Source organism: Vanellus vanellus (genome assembly GCF_965231255.1).
Source record: "Vanellus vanellus genome assembly, chromosome: 7".
Taxonomy (NCBI): domain Eukaryota; kingdom Metazoa; phylum Chordata; class Aves; order Charadriiformes; family Charadriidae; genus Vanellus; species Vanellus vanellus.
Window position 1 is genome coordinate 20,012,226 of NC_138912.1, and position 27,089 is coordinate 20,039,314.

The 27,089-nt window shown below is 43.5% G+C and overlaps 2 protein-coding genes across 2 annotated transcripts in view; one reads left to right on the plus strand and one right to left on the minus strand.

The window, feature by feature from the left end:
- ACTA2 (actin alpha 2, smooth muscle) overlaps positions 1-27,089 on the plus strand; it is a 475,038-nt gene that overhangs the window by 433,928 nt on the left and 14,021 nt on the right. The window lies entirely within an intron of this gene.
- Positions 1,593-15,026, minus strand: FAS (Fas cell surface death receptor). Its single transcript, XM_082486652.1, has 9 exons — positions 14,969-15,026; positions 7,509-7,674; positions 6,782-6,916; positions 4,671-4,782; positions 4,226-4,290; positions 3,626-3,697; positions 3,433-3,506; positions 2,910-2,934; positions 1,593-2,105 (listed from the first exon to the last, which is right to left on the minus strand). The coding sequence occupies exons 1-9, from the start codon at positions 14,996-14,998 to the stop codon at positions 1,690-1,692; spliced, it is 1,095 nt and encodes a 364-aa protein (XP_082342778.1). The 5' UTR covers positions 14,999-15,026; the 3' UTR covers positions 1,593-1,689.

Below are 27,089 nucleotides of genomic sequence, written 5' to 3' on the forward strand. Positions count from 1 at the left end.
AGCTGGATGGTCGCACTCAAAGAGCTGCAGTCAAAGGCTCCATGTCCAAGCGGCGAGCAGTGACAAGTGGTGTTCCTCAGAGGTCAGTACTGGGACTGGTGCTGTTTAACATCTTTGTTGGTGACATGAATGTTGGGATGGAGTGCACCCTCAGCAAATTTGCCAATGACACCAAGCTGTGTGGAGCGGTTGACACACTGGAGGGGAGGGATGCCATCCAGAGGAACCTGGACAGGCTTGAGAAGTGGGCTTGTGCAAACTTCAGGAAGTTCAACAAGGCCAAGTGCAATCCCAAGCAGAAATACAGGCTGGGTGGAGAATAGATTGAGAGCAGCCCTGAGGAGTAGGACTTTGGGGTTGTTGATTGATGAGAAACTCCACATGATCCAGGAATGTGTGCTTGCAGCCCAGGCAGCCAACTGTACCCTGGGCTGCATCGAAAGAAGCCAGCGGGTTGAGGGAGGCGATTCTCCCCCTCTACTCTGCTCTCATGAGACCCCACCTGCAATATCGTGTCCAGCTCTGGAGCCCCCAACATAGGAAGGACACGGACCTGTTGGAGTAGGTCCAGAGGAGGGCCACAAAGATGATCAGAGGGCTGGAGCACCTCTCCTATGAAGCCAGGCTGAGAGAGTTGGGGTTGTTCAGCCTGGAGAAAAGAAGGCTCTGGGGAGACCTTATAGCAGCCTTCCAGTATCTGAAGGGGGCCTACAAGAAGGCTGGAGAGGGACTTTTTACAAGGGCATGTAGTGATAGGATGAGGGGGAATGGTTTCAAACTAGAAGAGCATAGATTTAGAATAGATATTAGGGGGAAAAAAAAAATCATTCTGAGGGTGGTAAGGCAATGGAACAAATTGCCCAGGGAAGTTGTGGATGCCCCATCCCTGGAAGTGTTTAAGGCCAGGCTGGATGGGGCTTTGAGCAACCTGGTCTAGTGGGAGGTGTCCCTGCCCATGGCAGTGGGGTTGGAACTGGATGATCTTTAAGGTCCCTTCCAGCCTAAACCAGTCTATGATTGTATGACTGCAGACAACAAGGGAAATAATAATTTTTACTTAGTGCTGTGAGCTTTTGCATAGAAAACTTGCACATATATACACGCATATAAATACACAAACACACAAAAAACTCTGTATACACACATACAGAGGTGCTTTTATACAACCGAGAAATCCCATTTACAACACAGTAGCATTTAATTGTACAGCAACACCTCTATTAGAAATTGATCAGGTGTATATGATATACAATTTTTTTCTTCAAGTATTCTTCATTGCATACTTCACAGACTCTTAACACCAGAGTTTTCACTTTGCAAAATGCAACATCCCACAATTTTAAAGTAAGCAAAACATTACACTGATTAAGTAATGCAGGACCATACATTTAGACAAAACCTTTTCTTCAAATAAGAAGTAAGAATATTTTTTCTTTCTTCTTGTAGTGAATCCTATAGCTAGACTCTTCCATTGTGGTAAATAAGCTATAAAACTTCTCCTAGTTCTTAACAACTAAAAAGCTAAAACTTTTTTAAAGAAAAGATAGTGCTACAAAAATTGTAATTATTCCTTACTCATATAGCTTCCTTGAATCAAACTGCCAATGAAAGTGGCATTTAAAAACTTTGTTATTTATATTATTAGAAAAATACTAATTCAGTCAGGAACAATTTTCAAATTACTCTCTGCTATGTCTCTTCCAAACTACTAGAACAGGTTTTACCTAGCTCAGCACTATCATTGTCAGAGTTTCTACTTTCCTGAGGGCAGGTTTTGCTTTGCTCGGTATCATCACTATAAGATTGTCCCCCTTCCTGACAGCTGGAAACAGCTGCCTTCAGTTTCTCCTCAATTTTATCAGCTACAGCGCACATTTTCAACTCTCTCAGGCTGCATATTAAGGTTCCATAGGCTCCTTTTATCCCATGTCTTTGATACCAGACTTGAAACAGCTTAATCTTCTGTTCAGATGTATCATTAAAATAATCCCGAACAGTTTGATCTATGACAGGTTCTGGTACTTTGTGATTTCGAACAAATGTCTTGACTTCTTGGAGCGTCATCTCCTCCACAATACCAGCAATATGGCTGCTCAGGTCAACATCTAGAAGCAGAAAAGAAAATCAGTGCTCTTGGCACTTATATCCTACTGGTTTTCATCACCTGTGCTCAGAGTTGATACTCTTCCTATCCAAAACAGCTTACGTTTCAGGTATTCATGAATCAGTATGCTTTATATGTGATTTTTTACAATATATAGTGGCTCTGCTTTTACATGTTCCTACCAAATGCTAGATAATTCAAATATTTAGGGTTGCATCCATATTGCTTTCTACCACTTGAAATGGAATCTCAGTTCCCTCTGTAACCTATTCTGTCCTCCTCTATCATTAAAGTCTGGTCATGCCTCATGTACCTGTTTCGCTCAAAACAGTGTTGGGAAAGGTCCTGGAAGAGGACAGGTCTTTTGTTGTGATACAGCCTTGGAACGTATGTTCTCTTCCTATTGTGTGTTCGTACTCTGGATTTGCCCTTGAACATAAGGTAGGTTTGTGTTTCTCCAATGCCACTGCTGGGTGCGGGACTACTCCGTTATCACAGTTATCCATGGTTCTCGAAAGCCAGCTTGCCACCTCTTTGTGTCTGTACCACACGCAGAACAGAAATTCACCTGTTGTCAATTAGTAATTGCTTCCTATACAACAGAAACTCCTCCTGAGGCACAACTTTCATGGTACCACTAAATGTGTTAATGAGCACAGTGTGAACTAAGTGTTCGCTGTTGTGCTAGACTGACAGCTCTAGGCAGTGGCAAAGTCTACACAAAACCACTCTTTTCTTTAGTGTAGCATTTACTTGTATGTGCCTTTTTCTTCTGCTGAATTCTGAGAAATTACTTGTCTCTTACCTGTGTATATGAGAGGTACATTCTCCTGAAAAGAGAAGCAAGAGAGAAATGGATAGAAACAAGTTTTGGAAAACACCAACCTTGTATAAGAGGATAAATACATCTCACGACACTGGACTTCTGTAATTTTCTTTCAGTTTTCTCCATGATTCCCCTGTTCTATGAGCGAGGCAATGAGACTGGACAGACAGACCTCTTGTGACTTGGGTAAGTTTGGGGAATTGCCTCGCAATTGCTACTGCCTAAAAGCATGCACGGGGACAGGTACCCTGGGTCAGTGGAGGCCTGATGATTTATGGAGTTTTGATCTTGGTCGTGTAACTTAGGAAGCACGTCAACAAATCCTGAAGAAATAATACAGGGTTTCTCTTACTTCTACCAAAAGAGTCCCTGTGGTGAAATTTACTTCCTTAATGTCATAGAAGAGAGGCATGTACATGCTTGGGGAGCCCCAGTGTAATTTAAATGGAACAAAGCTCCTTGCATGTAGCTGAGCTTTTGTGATCTAAGCAACAATACTTACATAAGCAGCCTCTGGTATGAGAACTAGTTCAACTGGGTTCTCCTTGCTAGTACGACCCTTCTGTCTTCTCATGTCTGAAACAAAAAAAAGCAATTTTTAAATCTCTGGATTCCAAAGAATATAATACATCTGAGTAAGCAGCTGAATATCTTATTCAGAGTATGACAGGAATAAGGAACGGGGAATCACTTACAGTAGTACATTGCTGCAGCTCCTCCTAATATTGGTAACATAATTACCATAGCAATGGCCCACCATGGCATTCCTGTTTATGTTAGAACATTGGAAACACTACATGAAAGTTAAGTCAAGAAATGAAATACAGCAACACACTCTAAATTTTAAACAAGATTGCACCAGATTATAAAAGCCTTTCTGTTGTCTCCTAATGGCAGAAGCCACCTCTTTGGTAAAATCTTACCTATCATGAGTCTCCCCTAAATAGGAGTAATAGCTCCTACATCTGCATAGTGATCAAGGGAAAAGAGCAACCATGCTCCGCAGGTCAGTACAGGGCCCAGTAGCTATGATGTCCTTAGCTGTCAGGAATGGTGGATTCGCCATCCCTGGAGGTGTTTAAAAAAAGGGTAGATGTGGTACTTAGGGACATGGTTTAGAAGTGGTTTTGTCAGGGTAGGTTAATGGTTGGACTTGATGATCTTAAAGGTCCCTTCCAACCTCAGCAATTCTATGATTCTATGAATATATATGTATATATGTATAGAACAGTACAATGGCAATAGCCTCTCAAAATACAGCAGATGCTAGAGCATGCTGAGGTTTGAAATGGTACCTTTCATTCCGCAGACTGTGTCCGAAGTTGAAGTACATTGTTTTTCAATTACGCCACTTTCACATCTGCAGGAAACATGAACAAAAATTATTATGGGATTTCTTTCTCTTTTTATAAACTCTGTCAACAGAGAAAATCAACATCTTCTAACACTTTGTACCAGCTAAATATTTCACATATCAAGATGTTGGAGTCTGGAATTTAGTAGGTATGAAAATGGTATGGAAAGGTGTGGGAGTGGAAAAAGGTGTGGAAGTGATTTTCTAGATGTAACAGTAGATTACAAAAAGACAACAGGAAAGCTCAGATACGTCATTACATTTTTTGAAAAGTATATACAGAATTGGTGGATGTATTCAAGCTCTGTCTTGAAACTGGCTGGAAAAAAGCATGATAGCATATGATATTAACAATTTCATATTTAATGATGAAGGCATAAACTTACATGGTACACGGATAACAGTGCCTGCATGGTACAGAAGAATTGCAAAAATGGCTCTTGGCGCAGGTGCATTCTGTGTTCTGTCCTGGGGTACAGTTCTTTGCAACCTCCAAACCTAAAATAAATTTCTTAAAGTTTGTTAGTTTGAAAAAGAGGGCCTTTAAAGCAGGCCTCTGCTCACAAGCTCTTGTCCTCGGACATCCATGCTTTTAGCTCTACCACTGCTGGCAGTGGTGAGGCTTAATTGTTAAGAACAACATAGGTTTTGTAAGGAGCCCTGCTGCCAGAGTACTGGAGCTATGGAGATGGCAAAGAGACCTCTGCTGGCCAAGAGCTCGAAGAACCGATCACACGGCAAAGTACCTGCTAGAACAGGACTCATTTGCCATTCCCAAATGTTGTCAGCTTCTTTTTCCCATTCAGAACTGTAAAGCCAGAAGGCAACTCAGAAGATCATGTAACCCATCTCCCTGCTTGATGTCAGAGACAAGTTCTTTATTCTCCCTGACAGACAACAAATTTATCTCTTCTTGAGAACCTCCAACAGTGAGGAATTCCATTCCCTTTTTTAGCTAACGTATTCCCTGCTTAAGTATCAAAACAAGTGAATTAACTTTCTCCTATCCTCAGTGTATATGAGGAAGCTATCTCCATCTATGAAAAATTATTTCTGCATTAAAATTTACTTTACGTATCTACCTACTATAAAAGCTGTTTTCATAGGCATAGAAGAATAGAAGTGAATTTTTGAGTTATCACATTCAGTGCCCTGCTGTAACGGGAAAACTTGTTATCTTTCAAAATTTGATGAAGCTCTACTGTGAAACCAGTGTTGAAGCCATTCATGGAAATATCAAATGTGAATGATCCTAAGAATGGTTCTCATGGAACTTCATTGGTAATTTTCCTCCTGACGATTTTTTTTCTACTGACTTCTCTTCAACTTCTCTTCAACTACATTCTTGTCCGCGGGATGATGTGACCAGTCTTCCCATTACCTTTTCATAACCCTTCAGTTTAATTAATAGTTTCCTTTGTGGCACTGTACAAAATGCTGAATTGTTTTGCTGTACTCAACTTCATTACCTATCCAAAAATGCTTACTATAGTAGCTAATGAGAGGAAAAATTTTCATGTGTATGGAGGTGTTCCAGGAAGGGGAAAGCACTAAAGATTGATATTCCAGCAGGTGATCTGAATACAACCATACTGGAGTTAAGAGCTGTCTCTCAGCTCACCCAACTCGATTTTGGATATGAGGAATGCAGAAGTATCATTCCCTAAATCCAGGTATGCTAGAACTACAGGACACCTGTTTAAAGGATTTAAAAAAAAAAAAAAAATCTATGATGGGTATTTATGCAACAGGGCAACAGCTAGAATTTCTGGAACCTGGTGTCCCCCAGCAGGTTCATGCACAAAGGGCTCATAAATGGAAACTAAAATGACTAAGTAGGGATGGACTTTCTAAAGTCCTTTCCCACAACTGTGGATGCTGGGAACAGACCACAGAAAGTAGACAAGTTTGTGTTTTCTCGAAATAGCATCTCTTGCCTCCACTGCTGAATGCAGAATACTGGGGTAGATGGACCACTGGTCTGAGCCAGCAGGGCATGTCTCATAGTCTCATAATTTGATCCTATATCCCACACAGCATCTTGAATGTATAAAAGGCATCACTCTATCAGCTCCAGCAATTTTAAATAATACTATAATTAATAACATGAAAGACTGCAAAAGAAACTATTAGGAATTTTCCCATCCCTGCTTCTTACAACACTCTATTTAAAAAGAGGGCGAAGAAGAGAGAGCAAGCTTTTCTTCCTTGACTCTAACCAGTTTGTATAGGGTCTGCTTTGCAAACACTGCTTTAGCTGAGCAAAGGTAGACATAAGGTGAAATAACGGACCAACGTAGTTTGTTCTTCTTCCTACTTTGTGCTTGAGGAAAGGGAACTGGAGGGTAAAGTTTTGACTTTGTCATAAATTCCTTCATGTACTAACACATTTTAATCTGCATGCTACCCGCTATTCAGGAATTGTGGAGACTTTCCAGTCAAATGCTGTATCAAAAAAAAAGAGTCATTGGTAGAGTTGCTATTTCTATAAACGTACCAAATGTTACGTCACATGAAGAGCATCTGAAACACTTGTCCAAATCATTGACGTGATCTATATACTCCTTTCCATTTTTACATGGAACACAGTGTTCACTAGTATCTGTTGGGCAGTCAGTATTTTTAACAAAACCTGTAGAGACAGAAAAACAAGAATTAAGACTTGCAATGCCTTTGGACAGAAGCCATCAGCTCTGAGACCTATGTCAGGCTGTCTTTTTAATCCCTAATCCTTTTTTGATTAACAAATATGGACAGAATCTATATTCTTTACTCATACGTATATGCTCTTCAGGAATGTAGTATACATAAGATCTGATTATCCCCCCTCTTCCTCCAATTTAGGACTGAAGGAGAACACACCAAACAAAACTGCACAGGCAAAATTCAAAACCCCATGAATATATGGAGTCCTGTAGGCAAAAGCCTGTGCTTGCACTTTTCAATCTCTTTCAAAGACATGTATTTAATTCTTGGCTCTTCTGTGACAAGCATGTTATGCGAGAACTGCTATCTGTAGTGAAAAGTTACTGGTGCACTGAGCTCAAGAAATACTTTTGAAGCATCTGATGTCCTGTAATAGAGAAAGATAGAGCCAGAATGAAGCATTGCATCCAGGAAACCCCAGTGTGCCATTTAGCTATCCCAGCAGAAAGCAATTGTTGTGCATGTTGTGGTTTCCACTCTTAAATGACTTTTCAACACAGTCTTATAATGATACTCACCACGTTCACATTTCTTGCAACACTGAGCACCTGAATTGTATTCTTCCTGGTTACAGTTAATTTCCCTCTTAGCCATGATCCTCCTTGTAATTAATTTATTGTATGCTGTGTTTATTAGAGCTTCAGTATCATTTTTGCACTGCATTTCAGTAATTAAGACAACCACCTAGGAGAGGAGAACAGCAAGTTATAGGAAAAAAACCCAAAACGTCAGGGATTGTAGGGGTGTTTTACTACTAGCCCAGAGTTACACCAGTACCGTTACTCTATTGCTAAACATATTGATATTCACTCCCTTAATAAAGTTGCTCATTACTCCAGAAGAGTTAATGGACAATGAGGACACGTACTAGATTTAATGCTATCAACCCTACCACTACAGGTACCGATCATTTGAACATTTGAGAACAGGCCCATACATCTGAGTTGTCACAATTACCTCACATGCCTCATTATAGTGCAAAGCAAAGGAACTCACATTATTTTCTTGCAGAGCTTTGTCTGCCTTAGATCACTGTGCCCTAATCTGCCCTTTCTTAGCCAGTAATAATAATCTTCCACACAGAACTTCCTTAATTCAAACGGTATCTTTCTTAATTTCTTGCCACCCTACTGTTGCTTGAAAACTGAACAGTGTTAATGCATTTCTGAAGAAAAAAAAAAGAGGAATGTTTTAATCTCAGCCAAAAATACCTGATTTCTAAAATGATTTTGTTCTCACTTTGTTTTCCAATTCAATTACTTTTCTCTTTAGTAGATGATGCCTATATATTCCTGAAAGAAATAGCACTCTCCTTTCAAATTAATTTACTCCTCAATCCATTTCTTTGAATGCACTGTCAGGTTAAATTGCTTGGGTTTCTATTTTTTTTCCTGTTACTAGTTAGTAGTAACTTTACTAGCCATCACTGTCCTGTCCCTTTTCATGATAATAAGAAAGGACTGTGGACCAGAGGCCAAACCATTCTTTTACTCTATTTTGGGAGTAAAGAGGGAAAGAGAGAAGGATGGACCTGCCTGCCTCTTGGCAACGGTTTGTGGGAAATTCTGTGTATACTTTGCATGCACTAAGTATGAGATGTCTCTATAATGGAGCTATGTAATACTTGTTGGCTGCAGAACTAGGTTCCCTCCTAGAAATGTTATTATGTGGGAGAGCTAAAGGCTAGCCTGCCTTTATTTAACATGGTTTCTGCTGATAGTTTGGAGCAATTTTCATCATTTATTTTATTTGTGTGTTCCTAACTATCTGTGTGGAGCTATAACAGAAAAAATTAAGACAGTCCTTGTCTTGAAAAGTTTGAAGTCTTAACATCTAAGTGGAGCTCCACATTCACTCTTGCTCCTCTTCAATTAAAAAAAAAAAAAAGTTTTACACTTCACAAGATGCAAAGACAGGGATACTAGGGAAGGGGAAAAATGATGCCTCAGAAGAAATGGAGCAATGCTATTGTCCTTTGCAAAATGAAAGAACAGGCCAAGTTGTGAAGGAGAGGGATGGTGGGGTACCTTTTTCAGAAAGGAGATTAGTGGGGAATGAGTTGCAATACAAAGAAACTGCTGAAGCCTTGTACCAATGGCGCAGTGCGTGGACTATAAAAGTCCTGCTGATCACAGATTAACTCACATTTTAAATGAGCATGCCAAATGCTTTGATTTGAATAATTTACTTTTAATTTTTTCTAAGCTATTTGAAATAGGTTAATTCTGAATGGCTGGTTATCTTTGAACATGTGGGTTTTTTTTTTTCCCTGCCAGGGGGTGATATTTAATGGCTGATTAGTCTTCATGATTTTCTGTGAAACTGCTCAGATGCCAACCATAACTTTAGCTAGATGCAGAAAACTCTTTAATTATCTTAAATATTAACTTACTGAAAAATGGGTTTGGATTTCAAACTGGGCTCTCAAGTGAAGGAAGTGTTATCTGTGGCTAATTAAATGAAGGAACCAATATGACCACTGTCTGCTGACTTCTACAAGTACCACTTCTTTTGATCCTCTAGTCTATTCAGAGACAGGATTTTATTTCCTTAGCAGCCATCTGTTTTAAAAATTATATAATATTAGTTACTAGACTGAAATTAAAGAGGTCTTTCTTTGCACCTGGGGGACAAGCTACAGCTGCTAAAAAAACGTGGTTTGGCACTTGAGAAGCTGCGGGTACGGATGCTCATCCCGTCACTTCCCCCCTTCAGTGCTCTGACTCTCTTCCTTTGCTGCCAAAGCTTTGAGGGTGCTCTTCTCTGAATCCTGGTGTAATGTTGTTAAAAGATTAAAGTTAATGTAAGGCTTTAACAGAAGCTGTCAAATGGATGTGCCAAATTAGCATGGTTTGTTTTCCTTTTGCCTGGGAGAACCGTCTTACTAAAAGCTGGGACAGAAAGTCCAACTGACAACTTCTTAGTAATTACTTTTTAGAGGCGTGCATCCAGTCCGGTTTGGCTTTCCCCGAAGCAGGGAGAAGCCCCACACCTCCATCACTCCGCCACGTGTTGGGGGCCGAGGGAGGGGACGGTCACAGCACAACACTGTGGGGACACGTTTCATCCCAGCTCTCTGAGCTAGAGAATTGTGACACCCCAACCAGCCTGCCCACCATGAGGCCCCGGCCAGCAGAAGGGTCCGGAAGCATCGTGGTCCTCTGGGCACCATCCTCCTTGATGGCCCTCACAGCCGCACCAGGCAAAGCTCTGCGCCTACAGGGACATCCTGCGTCCTGCTGGCAGCACCCAAATCTCCCCTTTTTAGACCAAAGATGTCAAGCCATTCGGGGGGAGGAGACCCCGTGCAACAGTAAAGAGAAGAGGGAGCGTGAAGATTACAGCAGCCCTGACGCACCCACCAATGGCACCCGGGCACGGAAGGGACACTGAACGGCTCCGGCGAAGCCCGTACCACACGCAGAAAGAAAGGAAACCTCTAGAGAGTCGTGCAGAAAATGGGATATAATTCTTAGCTGAGTTTCTTTTTGTGTTTACTGAACACCCACAATCACCGTGTGTGCACAGACGCAGCCTTCCCTGGCGCCAACGAACCTCTCTGCCTCTCACTTATGCTTTTATATGAACCAGCTACGCTGACACGGGGAGGGGGGACAGAAATAGAACACTTTCTGATGGAGGCCCTCCGCTTTCGCTCCGGGAGATGAACTTCCTGGTACGCTTAGAAGAAGTGGGGATCACTTCTCAGAATTTGGCATTGAAGCAGCACCAAACACCTACATCGGTGCTGCTCGCAGGGACGCCTCACACCGCTTTCCTGTATGAGGAGTAATGACAAAACTCTGGAGAGTTTTCAAAGCAACACCCTAATTTTTTCCTACTTTTTTTCTCCTCCTGGATTTGTACCCTCTGAAAAGCAATCCCTTTGCTATATAAAAATTTTGGTGTATCTTACAGGAGAAAAAAAAAAAAAAGTGACTAGTCATTTAGCTTCCTGCGCACACCTCAATTGCTTTCCTTGCCACTGAGCAGCGAGTGCTAATAGCGGAAAGAAGCACTTTAGGGGCTTTTACAGAGGCAAGGGTGATAGGTGCTTTTTTATCATGTGTACATTCAAACAGCAGCTGTACGTTTTCAGCCTAAAATGACTCACAGGGGCTCTCTTCTACCTTTCTCATCTTAACCTAAAAAAATAGCTGTCATATCTAAACTGAAGACTTAGATTGAACTAAGCAGTCAATGGGGATAAAATCAATCAATGCGGGATACCTGACCTTAGCAGAATCCAGAAAAATTATCACCAGTCCAAATGTTTTGGTTTCTCTCCTTTTGCATTGCATGGATATTTAAGTGAACGTTCTACCTTCTCCCTCTCCTTCACTCCTACAGAGTCCTCCAAAATGCTTTCACCAACAGGCATCTGCTAAGGAGAATTATAAAACCAGTTTTCATCTGTGTTCCCAGGGCAGAGTGACAGAAACTTTAGTTTCTTTGAAAGCTCGTATCATTTTGGGATTCTCAGGCCTCCGATTCTTTCTGTATCAGAGTGTTCTTCATAATGGGTCAACTTCCCTCAACTGAAAAGTTTCTGCAGACCTACCTTATGGGGATGTAATCTCAGCTTTGGAAGTGTGTGAATGTGTTATTTGCATACAGGACTTTTTAGAGCTTTACACCTTTTAACCCTGAGAAAAAAAAAAAAAAATTGTCTCTGCTTTCTCCTGTTATCTTTATAATCCACTTTATTTTTAGCAAACCACTTCTCCCATTTCTAATCCATAGATACCTATGGATGAGAAGGCTGATGCCTTCAGAACTTGGGGGCATTTTTTTTCTACTCCATATTTGTTACATGGGGCAACATGCATGAGCTCATCAGGGGCTTTCTGAGTGTTAAAAAAGGAGGAGAGGGGGATTTCTCTGGCTTTTTTGCCTAGTGGGAGCTGAGAAAAACTTCAACTCATTTTGTGAGTTTTGATTTGCTTCTGGTACTTTTGACAAATGGTTGCTAGAGTTAGCTCCATTTTAATACAGTTTCCTATGTAATTAATCCCCCTTGTGTTAACCCTGTCAGGGTGGCTTTTTCAAAGAGTAAGTAATTTCACACTGCTTGTTAGGAGGACTTTCTACTCCAATTCTTTTACTACGATAAGGAATTTCTGTTTCCAATATCTCCAGTATCATTTTCCCCCATCTTTTTTTTTTTTCCCCACCATGGCAGAAGTTGATAGTTAGCACCAAAATAACCACTAAAAATAGTATTTTGTGTTCTAAAATTTTTTATGAGGAGGACAAAAAGAATCCAGTTCCATTTTCTGAAGCCCAGCAATGGGAATTGGTATTTCCCCACAACTAGAAGCATCCCGAGCTTCTTAAATTTCAAATGAGATGCATGTTTTCAGTGTCTGTGAGAGTAAAAAGTCTCAGTTACTGTCCAGTGTCTTAAAATAGTCACTGTCTAAATTCAATCCATCAGCTGACTATTTCACATCTCAGCTGACTCACATGCAAATTATGGCAATATATTGGGGGTTGTATGGTTGGTCTTTTATATTATTTTTTATTTTTATTAATTTATTATTATTATTATTTTGGGGTTTAGGAGTACTGTACTAGTGAACACCTAATAAATACTATTTGGGAGAGTTGGAGCAATATTACAAGCTCCCACCTCACTTTGATGATGTTGTGGCTAAAGATGAATAAGAGCTGAACAGCGCAGAAATTTAGCAACTCTTCCCTTTTTTCAACATAATACAGTTTTCTTGCTGGTACTTTCTCTTTGTTCAGTGAGTTGTTTCAAAGATAAAGGCAGCTAACTCTGGAAACGTGAGCAGACAAATGTTTCCAGAACTGGGGCCCTTGTACTTTTCACTGGAGTCTTGGTCATCCCATGACTTTATAGCTGTTTATACGTATACATTTAAATGTGTGCATTGGCTGTCTGGGAGATGAGAAAGAAAGGTCAGCGCAGTAACGTAGGAGTCCTGTTTTCAAAGGTATGTCTTCTAAATTTCCAGAAAACTGCCTGCTCTGTAGTCATATCAGATAATTAGAAAATATTTATATAACACTTCACTCTCTTAAGATAGCCTGTTCCTTTAGAGTGTGGCTCTGACTGGTATGTGGTTTTGTGGCCTGTTTTACAGGGTAAAGTTAGATGTCTTCGAACTACGTAGGCCATTGTTATTTTTGCATGACTATCCCTGCAACTGCTTCTACGTTAGTGCAACACAGAGTTCCTTGCAGAATTGAGGTCTCATTCAACAAACTACTTTATGTTCTGGTTTAATCAAATTTGTATGTTAAACACTGTGCAGGTTTACTGATTTATAAGCAGGGGAACAATATGCTAATAAAAAAACCCTGTAATTTTATAAAAATAGAAAGTATGTGGGAGTGCTACAGTCTTTCTAAGGGGTACTGAAATTTGGAAACAAGTGAAAAATAAGAATAGGAATAATATTTATTCTCTGGGAGCAGTGCGATAAGAGAAGGTATTTTTAAATCTTAATTTATATTCTGCATAGTTCCAAGATACTGAGGTAGACTGACATTTCTGCCAGTTGTTTGCTGCTCCTATACAGGAATAGATAATACACACTTCTCTCGGCAGGTGAAAATTTTTCTTTGTATTTAACTATGCCCTGGTGCTTTGCGCAGGGGCATGGATATAACCCTCTGAATCACTTCAAATACTGTACTACCTATTATATAGTAAATCAGATCAGAGTCTGAGTCGGTTTTACCTTAACAACTGATTTTAACCTGCCAAACCCCAAAGCAAACTACATCCACTAGCAACGTAACCACGCTGTGAAGAGATTTTTAATGTGAACTCCGGTGAGTCCTCTCCGAGAGGTGAGACTTGGGGCTGGGGAAGCAACGCATCCCGCATCCGCACTTCCAGGCAGGTGGTGGCTCGGCTGTGCAGCAGGGCTTACTGCCACCTGCCTGGTCCCCACTACCCTACCTCCGGGCGCTCGGAGCAGGGCTGCCTCGGGCAGCTCGGACACAGAGGCAGAGCCAGCGCGTCTGTGCCCAAGTACGTGCCCCAGTCTGCTGCCACTACGGCTCTTTGGTCTAATGCGCCTGTACCAGTGGAGATCCCTGTGCTGAAACACCTCCTTACCTTCCTTGTTGGCAGCGGCCCTTCCAAATGAGTGTTTGCGAAGGTAACTTTACCGATGACAGTTAGACATGTGACCTAAGCTCTGAAGCTACAGACTCATACTGTGCAGGAGGGGATGATTAAGGCAAGAAAGGGAGGCCCTGCCCCACTACTTCCAGTAAACGCTGCACTTCATGCCACCGAACTTGGACTATTTCTCTAGCTTTTCCTGGGTCGCCCTTGATAGTGGTTCAAAACTCCTGCACCACAGGTATTCGCTTTTATGTCGCTTTACCAGATCACTTTGTTATGGATCCCTGAAGTACAGTGCAAGTCAGCTTTCACTAAGGCGGTCTTTGCCTGGGCTGATACCCAGCCCCCGATCCCACCGTGGTGCCTAGGCACAGGTGACGAACCTGCCTCGCCAGCATCTCCAGATGGGTCCAGGTGGCTGCAGACCGAGGCCAACGCCAGCTGTTCCTGGGTCCCCTGCAGCTATGGCAGACAACCCGATGTCCCCGACAGCCACCTGCATCCATCCTCCTTTTTCTTGCCCTCCGCTTTTCCATGACACCCACTTCCTTTCACCTACCACGCCAAGAAGTGACTGTAAAGTCATAAAGTGCCTGAACTTGAAGGTGAGTTTTTTTTAAAGGAGGGGGAAAGAAAAATTAAAAAAAAAAAAAAAATACCCTAAATGAATTAGATGAAATCTCGGGGGTGGGGGGTGGTGGGAAGTTATTTGCGCCTCTGCCACCGCCTGCACAGCACCCCCTGTCCCCGGCGCGGCTGCGGCTGTCCCCGCCCGGGGCTGTCCCCGCCGCCGAGCGGAGCAGAGCAGAGCGGAGCCCCGTCCCGCCGCCGCCGCCCGCCTCGCTGCGCCCCCCCGCCCGGGCAGACACTTACTTGGAGCAGGGGAAGGAATCCCCGGGCCATACCGCCGCCGCTGCCCAGCGCTCTCCCGCACCCTCCGGCAAAGCGAAAGCGGCCCGGCACGGCCCGGCCGCCTGCGCCCTGCCCACGCCGGGCTCCTCCCATGTTGGTAAACACGCGGGGGCCCGCCCCCACCCCCGCCACGGCACGGCACGGCACGGCTGCCTAGGGGCTGGGAGCCGGTAGCCGGTGGTGGCGGGAGTCAGCCCCGGGCGGAGTCTGCCGCCCCCCGGAGGAGCCCCGCGGGCACGGGAGGGGCAGTTCTGCCCGCGGGCAGCCCCCCGGCGCTCAGCTCCCCTCTGTCACGGGGGGGGGGCGAAGGCACGCCGGCCCCTCTTGGGGGTCGTGGGCACCGCGTTCCCCACGGGGGGGGGGGGGGGGAGTTCTTAAGTGCGTGGGGTGTGTGGGGTCGGGTGCCCCCGCTGGGCGGGTTGTGAGTGCCGGGAGCGGCCACGGAGCCAAATGCCAAGAGAGTTCGGCCTGGGCATGAGGCATTCGCTTGGTGTGCTTTAACGGCCGGGCAGGGCAATGCCCACCCGCCGGTGGCAGAAACTCCACTTTTGGGGTATCGGTAAGGGCAGGCGTGGGGCAGGGGGTCCCGCATCCCCAGGAGCGGAGCGGGCAGCTGGATGGAATAGGCTGGATTCGCTGCAGCACGCGATGCTGCCGTTCGCTGTCCTATCGGAAGGATTGCTCAAGGCTGTGACTTCTGTTTCGTCACTATTTCCAGTCGCTCCTTGCGTTTTTCCCCGCAAGCTTTCAGTCCTTTGAACTGCTGAGGGCCTGGCCTCCTTCACAGTGTTAGGAACAACGCGATGGTGTCTGTTATCAGTATGTGTTGTGATCTTTCAGGTTTTGACATGATACCGTTGCCTTGGGGAGACCATGGTTGCAATTGAGCTGGCATTTTCAATTTAAACGCCATTTTTCAGTGGTTTATGACTCAGATTTTCAGAAAGCCTTCAGATTTTCTGCTGGTATGGCTCTTTGCTGCCATACAGATAAGCTGGATTCATAACATCGTCAAAAGATAGCTGCTGTTTTAAATATTTCAGGCTTTTTAACCACTTCCGGATAAAAAGAAATGTGCTGCTGACACATCTGTAGAGATGCTGCCTTTGGAGTATCCTTTAACAATCGACTTTTTTGCCTTCCCAGTGGCAAGGCGGAGCATAATGAACGAGAGGAGCCTCTCTTTAGTGCAGTGCCTGTGTTACATACCTGTAGGTCCTACTGGGCAAACCCAAATCGATGTGTACCCAAAGCTGTTAATTTTAGCGGAAATTTGCGTGCGGGTAGGGGTGGAGTAGGGACTGCGAGCAGCGTTGTCCGGATCTGGATGGCTGCTGCAGCAGAAAGCTCAGTGCAGTTGTTTCCAAATTCATCATTTGGGGGACTGCGGTTTGTCCTAAAACCAAAATCTGACGTGACTGAGCCCTCAGCAGGCATCGCTTAGCATTCAATAACACCTCGGTGTGCTTCTTGCCCTAATTATCTAATATCTTCCGCTATTGTAGCTAACATCTATTAGGCGCATGCGGTTTGCGCTCTCCCCGCCCCCCCGGAGGTGTGATGACTGCGTGTGTGTGTCTGTTTTGTGGTGGAGTGTTTTTGTCTTGGTAGGGAGCTCTGAGAGACATTTGAGAAGCCGCCAGATTCTTGTCAAAATGATAGTGTCTGCATATGGCTTGGAGTCATACCTCATGTAGTTAATAATTGTAGCTGTTTGGGGGTTTCTTTTACATCTATAAGGGGTACAAACCAAGAGACAGCAATGTGTTTGGCGGACTTTCTGTTTGTTGTTTGACTATCCTGAGTCGGTATGGGTGAGCACTGTAGGGCCAGTGTTTTCATCTTTGCACAGTTCCTTGGGTTTCAGCAGCTTTTTTCGGCTGGTAAAAGCGGCAGCCTTGGCTGTTTGCTTTACTCACCCTTCATCTTAAGCTTAATTCAAGTGTCAGTTGAGGAGTGCTAAACAGGAGTACAAGACGCTGCACTATTTTTCTTACCAGCAGGTGGCCTTGCATCTTTCCTAACATGCAAACAGGGATCAGGCTGTGGTGGGACCGAACTCCAGGAGCAGTTAAAACACGGGAGTCTGACTTTTTAATTCCTTTGCAATTCCACCTTTAAAAATGTAAGGTTTTGGAATTAAAGTGAAGTTGTTGATTTATTTAATGTGCTGTTTTGATTGTTGTGTTTTTCTTTTTTTTTCTTGTTATTGTTGTTCCATGTCCACGTACGTGCACTGGTCATGGGAAACTGTTGAAGATAGCTGCAAAAACACCCAAGGAATCATTTTGGACACACACAGCCGCGGTGTTCTGGCTTTGAGAGTCGCTGAGTTGCAATCTGTATTTGTGCCTTAACTGACATCAAAGTGTTTTTTCCCTCTCCAGAAGCCAGCTCGTGCCTAGAGAAACTGACTCTGTCAGGTTGTTCTGGCCTTGTGAATTGCTAAGTTTTTGAGAAGGGTAACTTAATTAGTCTCTCCAGGTGAGGAAAAATTTGTGAAGGTGGAATCAAACATTATTGAGGGCCCAGAGGCCTGTGCATTGTATTGGTTTAATCTCAAAATGTTGAATCCATGTCTATATTCCAGAGGGAAAATAACAGGGAGGGGAAAAGCATAAGATCTGACTTGCTTTATACTAATTCTTTCTTTGTTAAATTGTTGCACTTTTTTTTTTTTAATTTAAATATACTGTTTGTTTGGATTTTTTAAAAATACTTGGTTTAGATTTGTTGTGGCATATTGGTAATTATTTAGCAGTTCTTTTGTACTAACCTTGGGCAATTAGATTAATGTAGTGTAAGTTAAACAAAGTTCCATCAAAAATTCTCCTTTGACCTGCAGTATACATTAGAAGATTATTCTTGCACAGAAAACTTACACTGGGATTCCTTAATATAATAAATATAGGAGCTGTTGAATTTGAGGAGAGCTATGAATTCCTCACTACAATGGTCTTCCTGTTAGCTTTGCATTTTCTTGTCTTGTGTATGTTGACTTATTCCCCTGTCTTTTAGTAGATAGTAAGTTTGTCTTAAAATGTGGATTAGAGCACACAACTGTTGTATTTGAACAACTTGATTTGGATGAAAAGGGAGGAAAATAGGAGACAATACAGAATATATGTTTTGGAGATACTTAACATGAAACATTTTTTTATGTGATTCATGTTTTGTAACTAACCTGAAGTTTAAAGGGAAGGGGGATAAAGCTCAAACACTTCATAATCGGGCCCAACGTAGAATAATTTTGTTTCACTTTCTGTCTGCTTTTTGAGTTTTTTTTGCTTTTCTGTTTTGCCTCTCCCCTCTTGTATGTTCAGAACAACCTAGTTTTGACTTTGGTGCAAGTACTAGACTGAGTAACCCATTACTCGCACTGCTGTATTGCATCTCCTTCATCCTTCTGTGTTCTGTTCCCTTCTGTGGCTCTCATCAAAGCATCGGGTTGGAAAATGATCGGAGTGGCATCAGTCCTTAAATCATCATCATCATGAGTACAGTTTTATGGTGGAATGCTTTGCCCTTTATTTTCCAGATCTTCTGTGAAATGTTAAAATGGTGACCTTGCTCCACCCACCAGTGGTACCCTTTGCTCTGTGGTCTTGTGGGCCAGAAATTATCTGCAGCCACTGTAACTGATGGCTGTTTTGTTGCAGTGTGATATGGCCACATTCTGGCAACTCGAGGTTACCCTTCTCCTTGTCTAAGATACTGCTTATAATCACCTGGGTTAGTGGTATAGTGAAAGGTTCTTGGTCAGATGATGTGGTAGCAAAGCACTGTATTGGCCTAAACAACCCGTTCAGCGGGTGGAGAAGTTGATAAGACAGTGTAGAAGGGGGAAAGCAGTGTGTGATCGGAGAGGTTTATGAGCACCCTGTGGGTTTTTTTTGTAAGGGTACTGCACGGTATTACATCAAATCAGAGCAGGGAGTTCTGGCATGCAGCATGTTCCTATCAGAAGCAACAGTGATCTGATAAACAGGTCTGTGGAGCCATAGGTGCTTGTGTTTATCTAAAAAAAAACCACACTAGCAACAAACCAGAGTGGAAACACAACAAACCAGAGTGAAACAAAACAGAGTGGAAACCCAAACTCGTAGCAAGTCACTTGTCCCCTCTAGCGGGTCTCCTCTGGAGAAGGAGATAAAGAAGTAAGAATAGTCCCTGTCACTCTAAAAGAAAGCTGAAACAGATGTGTGTCCTTTCTCTTGTAATCCAGCTTCTTGACACAGCCCTGGATCCATGCTTTTGTTCAACAGACTCAGTTTGATGACGTCAATGCATTCTTCACAGCAGGAAAAAAAAAATCATTTTTCAAACAAGCTGAGCATTTCCTTAGACTGGGAAAGCAAACTGGCTGGATGCCTGGTGGCTCCTACAGCCAATCACTATAACCTTACCATAAATGTAGATGTGTTTCTATCTTAGGGTTGATTATTGACTTTATTTTAGCCATGGGACCATCCTGTCCTGGTCCTCTGTGTGTGTACCGCCCTACCAGTGAGGGCTGAGATCTTGAGTGCTGCATTATTTAGCAAATTAAAATTTGACTTTGTGACTTGATATATTGTAAATGCATCTCTTTCAAATGTTTTGCAGAGCTCTGTCTCCATCCAGAACTTGCAGCAGGCAGCTCAGCTTCAGAGGTTGGCTTTGCTCTGTTTTTTTCAGGCTGATTGCTCTTAGTTGTTTTTTGAGGGTGTTATTACTAAGACTAAGATTATGCTTTATGCTTGCAAAGCTTGCTGTACAGCAAATGCTGTCAAGTGTGTAACAGATGAACTGTAAAAGCTCTTGAGGGAATGTGCTAAGGAGGCTAGAGGTTCTCCAGAGGTGAGTGAGGAAGCCCCCAAACCTTTTCCCTTCAGGCCCTGCCTGGACAGAGCGCGGCCGATTTAGTCTGTGCGTAGTATTTGTTTCCTGCATTTGTGAGTTAAACCCAAGGCTGAATCCTCGTACTGAGGATGAGAGAGGAAAGATCTGTAGAGAAATGTCTGGAGTTAAAAGGCAAATGTGAGTAAAAGGAGGTCTTTAGTTCTGCTTTTAACCTTTGATCTGAAGATGGCAGTAACAGGCACACCAGATGGCTTTATTTCCGATGTTGAGTCAGTGACACCCAAACAGCCACCCTTCAAGGAAAAAAGTTTTCATAATAATTTTAAAGGTAACCAAGACGAATTTTATTAAAGTTGGTGGTGGGGAGGAGAAGCTCAAGGAAACATTTTAAAAGATCTTAGCGTGCTGTAGTTGATCAGAATTTCTGAAACTGTAGTGAAACAAGCATGCTTAGATAAAGCAGCGTCTTATGGCTGAGACTCCAAACTCTCAGGATTTTTTTGGATATCGTTTAACCTTTGAAATTCTTTGGCGGGGGGAGGATCGGTGCTGTGAAAAGTTTTATCCCTCCCACTAAAGTCTCAGATGCAGTTTAGCATCCTCTGCGACATCAAACGTTCATCAGAGCGAGAACAGGATGCCGTGATCTCACCCCGAGTGTTTGTCTCCCGGGCACCGCTGCGTGCTCTTAACCAGGGCGTGTGCTTCAGGTAGACGATCGAGAGCTCAGTTCTGGTAGAGAGGGGCTGTTGTGGTAGGAACAAGGTTTGGAGGTGGTGGGGCTGTCGCTGTTCCCTGCCTTCACCTACTCACCCGCTTCTACCGCACATCTGCACAGACAGAGGAGAGGCCTGGGTAGCTCATGCTGCTACCGGAGTGAGTCATACCTTCTCCGTTCAGCTGCGCAGCCCGCTGCATAGTCAAGCTTTTATGAGCACGAAGCAAATTAAAGGAGTACGTAGCACAGACTAATTTATATTTCTATCAAAAAGCAGTTGATTGTTTTCTGTCGCTGGTTCTCATCAGCAATTAAATGATGGGCTTAGAAGGCCGCGCGTCTCCAGGGGTGGTCATAACAAGAAGGAACACACTAATGTTTGCTGTCTGAAGCAGTCTGTTAAGTTCCCAGATAGGACGTTAGTGGTATTTTTCAGCTGAATCATTTCTCAAATACTTCTTTGAAGCCAAGTACTTCAGAAGAGGCGGCCTTTCCGCACTGCGCGGGAGCTGCCTCTGCTGCTGTCAGCCAGCTCAGCCTGTGTCTCAGGCAGGAACGGGAGACCTGATGGGGAACCACAGAGGGATGAACAGCAGAACCTGCGTTTCTGGTTCCCTGGGATGGGCAGGAGAGTCTGGTGCCGGCACAGGCCACAGCTTTAACAGCCACAGGTTTCCCATGCATTTCTCCCAGCTCGGGGGTGCTCAGAGACCCCCTTGTCTGGAGGCGGTCTGCTGAGAGGGGAGCAGTTCCTCAGTTTCGTGTGAGAAATGAAAAGGGACTTGTGTCCCTTCGCTGTAACGGTGTAAGGAAATGGTCTTACCTTCTTGAAGTGAAGGTTTTTGGACTGGGTTCTCAGCTCTCATTGAATCACTTCAGTGAGCCATGATTTTACTTGAGGTCAGTAGTATTTATGATGTTGTCTTGAGTGAAGCTAAGATTCTGCCACACGTGCATAAAGCGGATGTAAAGATACGTTATACCAGTAACTGGGAACTTCCCTCCCTCTGGGAGGCAGGGCTGGCCGCCAGCCCCTTCTCCATCAGCCCCCCGAAGGGGCAGCCCGCCCTGCCCTGCACGTGCTGCATGGCAGAGCCTGGAGCAGCTCAGAGTTGCTGCATGGAGCTTGTTCCTTGCCTCCTTGCCCCCCCCCCCCCTCACTGTTCCACTATTCCTGAGGGACCTGGTACAAACCTCACGTTTTCTTTTCAGGGGGCCTACCTGAGAAACAGGATCTGACAAAAACACGTCTACAGAAGAATAACTGTAAATTATTAAAATCAAGGTAATAGGGAAAGTTTAGGCCTCATGAAAACAGTAGCTTGTACTGTGTAAGTAGAAAAAAGAAAACAGATGTTAGCACTTTTTCCTGAGTGTGGTTGTCCCCCATTCCTCCCAGCCCGTTTTCCTGGGAAGGCCTGGCCAATTGCAGTGCAAGTGGCGCTGAGTTTTTAATGCGTTAAAATACTATAGCAGCACTGTTTTATTTAAATCCAATTCAGAAGACGGGACATGTTTATGCTGAAGACCTGCTAATTGCGTAATTTTCTCCTTTTATTAAACAATGTGTTCATGCTGTGTTAAACAGACTAATCAGAGGGCAGAGGAAAGATTTATATTATGTTGAAGAGGTCTGAGCATTTGACCTTGTAAGTGAATTCCCAGAGACAGCTAAATACAATGCAGTAAGTAACAGGCTCTAATTAGGAAGCTGAAAGAGTTGCGTGTCGTTCTGGTATCCTGATGTGGAAACTACCCAGGCATTTTCAAGCTCCTTGGGCAACAGTGTTTTGTAGCAGTGAAAGGTGTTAGTATGTCTATTAAAGAACTTACTAGCAAGAAACTGAAAGAGAGAGAAACTTGCCAAGTGCCTACAGGAGTGACAACGTGGTAGAAACCATAATCTGGAGACAGACGTATACAAACCCTTGTCTTTTATTTAGTGCTGTTACTGACTTACAAAGAAGAACAAAACATGAATCGTCAGGATTTAGCATTTTCTGCCTGTAGGTACTTGGGATATTCTTGAAGTCCTGAAAACTGCAGTGAAACTGGGCAGGTGGGAGCCTTCTGCCTGTGGAATGGAGAGCTGTGCGCAACCAGAGCTGTATCTGCTGGTCTTTATGGGTACACTGTGTGTGTGTGTGCAACAGGTACAGATACAGAACAGCACCTGTGAGCTTATCCTGCTTAAGAAATAGTTCAAAAAGCAGTTGAGGTTGGAGGAATCTCCAGCTGGGCTATAGGCAGATTAGACCCGAGTCCTGTCAGTTGTCATCCCCCACGAGGCCAGCGGTAGGCTTGCCATTGATTCCAGTGGAACAACCATTGGTTTTGAAATGGGCTGGAGTGGGCAAGAGCTTTGTAGAATTCTGTGGTTTTCCTTATTTCTGAAGGATGGTTATGTTTGTTTCGGAAATGTCTGTCTAAATCAATCTTACAGTCATAAAAAGAAAAGAACAAAATATTGTTCTTTGGCCTGATAGGGAATTTGAGCAAACAGTTAAAGATGGGCAGGTAAAATACATTTAGTAGAAGAGAAAAAAACATACCACATTTGGCTGGAAAACGCTGGTACGCTTTCAGAAAATCAACCAAATTATTAAATAAAAATAGCATGTTATCTTATACTTTTCCATAATTCTTACGACTGTAAGAAAGAGGAAGAAACTGCCTTACGTAACTAAGATGCATCTGCAAAGGCAAAAAACCTGCCTCCTTCAGTCTTCTTGTGAGACTTGAGCATCATTTGGGGGAGGTTTATAAACAGAATGTGCTAGATCATGAGTAACAGCTGTGTGCTAAGTTCCTCCTGCCTGAGTGACCAACCATTGTCAGCTGTCAGTCTCCTGGAGCACCACAGTAGACAACAGGAGGGTCTTCCAGGCTCAAGCAGCAGCCAGGAGGATGTGTGCAGGAAGGTGTGACAGAGGCAGGTTGACACTGTGCACAGGGCAGAGGAGAGCACCAGTGAGGTCCTGTCCTTCCCGCACCCTGCGGTGAGTTAGGCACCGCTTTGCCAGGTGTGTTGGTCTGCACCTTGTTTTCATCAACCAAAATGATGTTCAGCAAAAATGCGATGGATGGGGGTAGGGATCCTTTTGCACAGGTCAGAGATGGAAAGGGTTTTCTCAAGGCTTCGTATTATAAACAGGATTCTGCTGGGGAGGACTCTGTTTCATCCTAGATCTATAATGTAGATTGTAGCAAGTTATAAAAACACATACACACACTTTATCTGTGACATTTATCTGTAACTTATGTTATTGTTTAGATCACTGATAAAGGGGTTAAGGTGCATAGCCAATGACGGGCAGGGAAGGTCCCACAGAATCGCACCCACTCAGCAGTGATTTCCCCGCGCTGATGTGCTGTGAGACTTCAGCTAGACAGTGCTCATGGTAAACTGTGTAGGTCGATTCTGCAGTCGTCTTATTTCATGTTTGAGAAAGTAGAAAGTTTTAGAGGGCTTTTACAACTAAGTTTGCGATATTTCTCCAAAATGTTTGACAAGAAGTCATTTTTATAAAGCCTTATTCATCAGCATTTATTATATTATCTCCTTTTATTTTTTTATTATTTGGCTTCTATATTGGCAGCTGTGATAGTTTGACTTAGAGTGGTGTGTTCATGTGGCAAGTTTGTAATTAGCTACTTCTTGCCATTACGTGCTTGAAATTTTTGTTAAACTGCCTTTCTTCCTGTTTCGGGGAAACCCCTTAAGCATTTTTAAGGACTAACAAAAATAAATGTTAATTGTTTTGGAGACACTTTGGCCTGTTCTCTGGAACACCTGGATGGGTGTGGGCTACCCAAACCTGCTGCGCTGTGCATGCCTAACTTCACTGCTGGCTCTTTTCGTGCCCTCCTGCAATGCCATTGAAATAGAAAGCCCCAAACTGTTTTGCAATCCTTTGAATTGACCACTGACTTTTTCCTGGTACAGAAAATGCACATGTATTAGATATGTTTGCATTTGACACATTATTTTTGACAATTCCCTATAGCAGCGTATATTTCCAGATAACAGAGTGCCAATTCCAAAAGTACGTTTCTTTTTTATCCTAAGGCATTTTTTAAAGTATGTGTTCACTTTAGTCATATAGGTTGTAGATTTCCCCGTGTATTTTTTGTACATTCTTCAGCTTATTGCTATATAATGCTCATTCCTTCACTGTGGTATGGTGGTTCTCATGGAGGTTTAGAAAAAGAGATCAGCTGTGCTCTCAGGAGTTGTTTGTTTACAGGTTGTGCTGAGTGGCTCATACAGAAGAGGAGGAAGTTGCAGCAGGGCCATGTCTCCTCATCCTGCCCTGCAGCGACACCTAACTGCTCCGAGTGTGCCCAGCTGAGGTACCGGGAGCAAGAGGCTGGAGACCACGGCTGCGCCACCTGCAGAGGTAGGTACCTTCTTGTTGACATTTGCAGTGAGAGGCGCTCCACAGTTTGTCATCATCAAGAGCCCACGGACAGAGAAGTTGTGTCAGTCACAAAACGTGAAACTGGCACTACAGAAATTTATTAAATTCCGTAGTAAAAGAAGTTACACTGTAGAGGTCCTTTTCCTTGTGGTTTGCTGGAGGGCCAGCCAAATTGGCTGACATAGCCACTTGAGCTTGTGAAGCTGTGTGATGTAACTAGGCATGCAATGAGTCCACAGTCTTTATCTGTAACAGCCTTATGAAACCTGCTTCCAGTGCATTTCTCCCATGGGAATTAGCTGATTTCTCATAATGTGCAAGCTCATCTTCAAGCCTTTCTTTTGGTGAGATAATAACAGGGCAACCACTTCCAAAAACGTGGTGGGAACTTAGTCTTCTTGTTGCTTTCAGTCTGTGAATAAGTTGGTTGGGGAGCTCAGAAGTTATTTTGGAGGAAGGACCCCTGTGCTCTGCCTGCCCCACGCACATGCCGCGTAGGTCTGACTTCCTTAGGAGTGCCGGGCTTGTTTTTCACAGTGATATGGTGGGAAGATTTCACTTACATTTTGACAGATAGCGTGTTACTGGAGAGGTTCTGATAGTTGTCTGGGGGAATCTGTTCTCTCTCAGCTCTTAGGAGATGTGACAACATAACCTTATTGTGAAGCCTTGTCGACAATGTCAGATATATGTCTGCATGAACTGTGAAAAAGCTACTGAGGTGCTCCTAAGAGTTTACACACGGCGGGGCAGAGCTCAGCCTTGGCCAGTGGCCTGAGGACTTATCCAGGATCTCTGGTGGATTTGCAGCTCTCGGTATAAACATGGTGTTCCTTTGACTATGCTTCTGATATATTTGATGTTTGCTTTCTAACATTAGGCATGTCTGCACCAGCTGGAGTGTGAGGTATGGGCACTGCCTTGCAGATAAAATGTAGAGCTTATTTCCACAAAAACTCACGGAGGGCAGTCTATCTCCAAAACTATGTGTTTAAATTAGGCACATTTATGGAAGAAAAATCTGTCCGCTTCTATTACGCAGGAAGATAGAGGTACAAACTCCTGCCTCATGAAATCCTTATGCTGCACACGAGGAAGCAGAAATAATATAGGAAGAAAATTATCACTGTAGGCATCCCATTTCTTTCCTAAGCATCTGCTATCAGGAAATCTCAGAGACAGGATGCTGAGCTAGATTGATATCAGCCTGACCCAGCGGGGCTCATTCTTATGTTCTATTTATTGATCTAAGAAGGGTGGGGAGGGAGCTATTAGCTCACATTTACTTTGAATATGTTCCTTTGATTTTGAATGAGCGATAACTTTACCTAACATTACCATGGAGAAAGAGACCTTGTCAAGAAGATGAAGGAAGGTTGTGAATTAACGTGCTTCATCACCCCACTCAAGAGGCTCAGGAGGCAAACCCTGTATCCTCTAGCTCTTCAACAGCACTGGCAAAACTATTTTCCAAACTTTGTAGGTTGAAAACTGCTGTATTTGAGAGTGATTAGAGCTCGTTTGTCTTAGCTGTTAGAGAGACACCAGTGCAAGAGCCTGAAAATCATTGAGCAGGCTAGTCTATGGGTCTGACAGCGTACGGTTGATCTGACATTTTACAGATGCGTACTGTGTGACAGCTACAATGAATCAGGTTATTGCAGGGACTTTCTGCTCCCTAAAGCTTATTTATTCCTGCCTTTCTCAAAAGGGGGTTGGGGAAGTGTAAAGCCTATCAGTGAGATAGAGGAGAGTGCCTGAAGCCAGGCAAACCAGAACATTTAGAGATTCTGCTAATGCTGTGAAGATGAAAGGAATCCCCAAATAAAAAGGAGTCGGAGACATATTTAGCAGAGCCTCATTCCTAAACAGCCAATTGGATGTAGGCAGGAAGGTCTCCACGCACATCTGAGAAGTTGTTTTCCCTTATAAAGTAATGGCTTGTAATGTTACAAGTATAGAGGTTGCTTTATTCCCAGTTTTCTATAGCAGTTGGGATAAGACTGCAGCTTCTGCCCTCCTTTACCAAAAAAGTATGGCATCTACGAGCTGGTGCGTGGCCTCTGTGCTGGCATTCTTTGGGCCAGCTGCAGCCCATTTC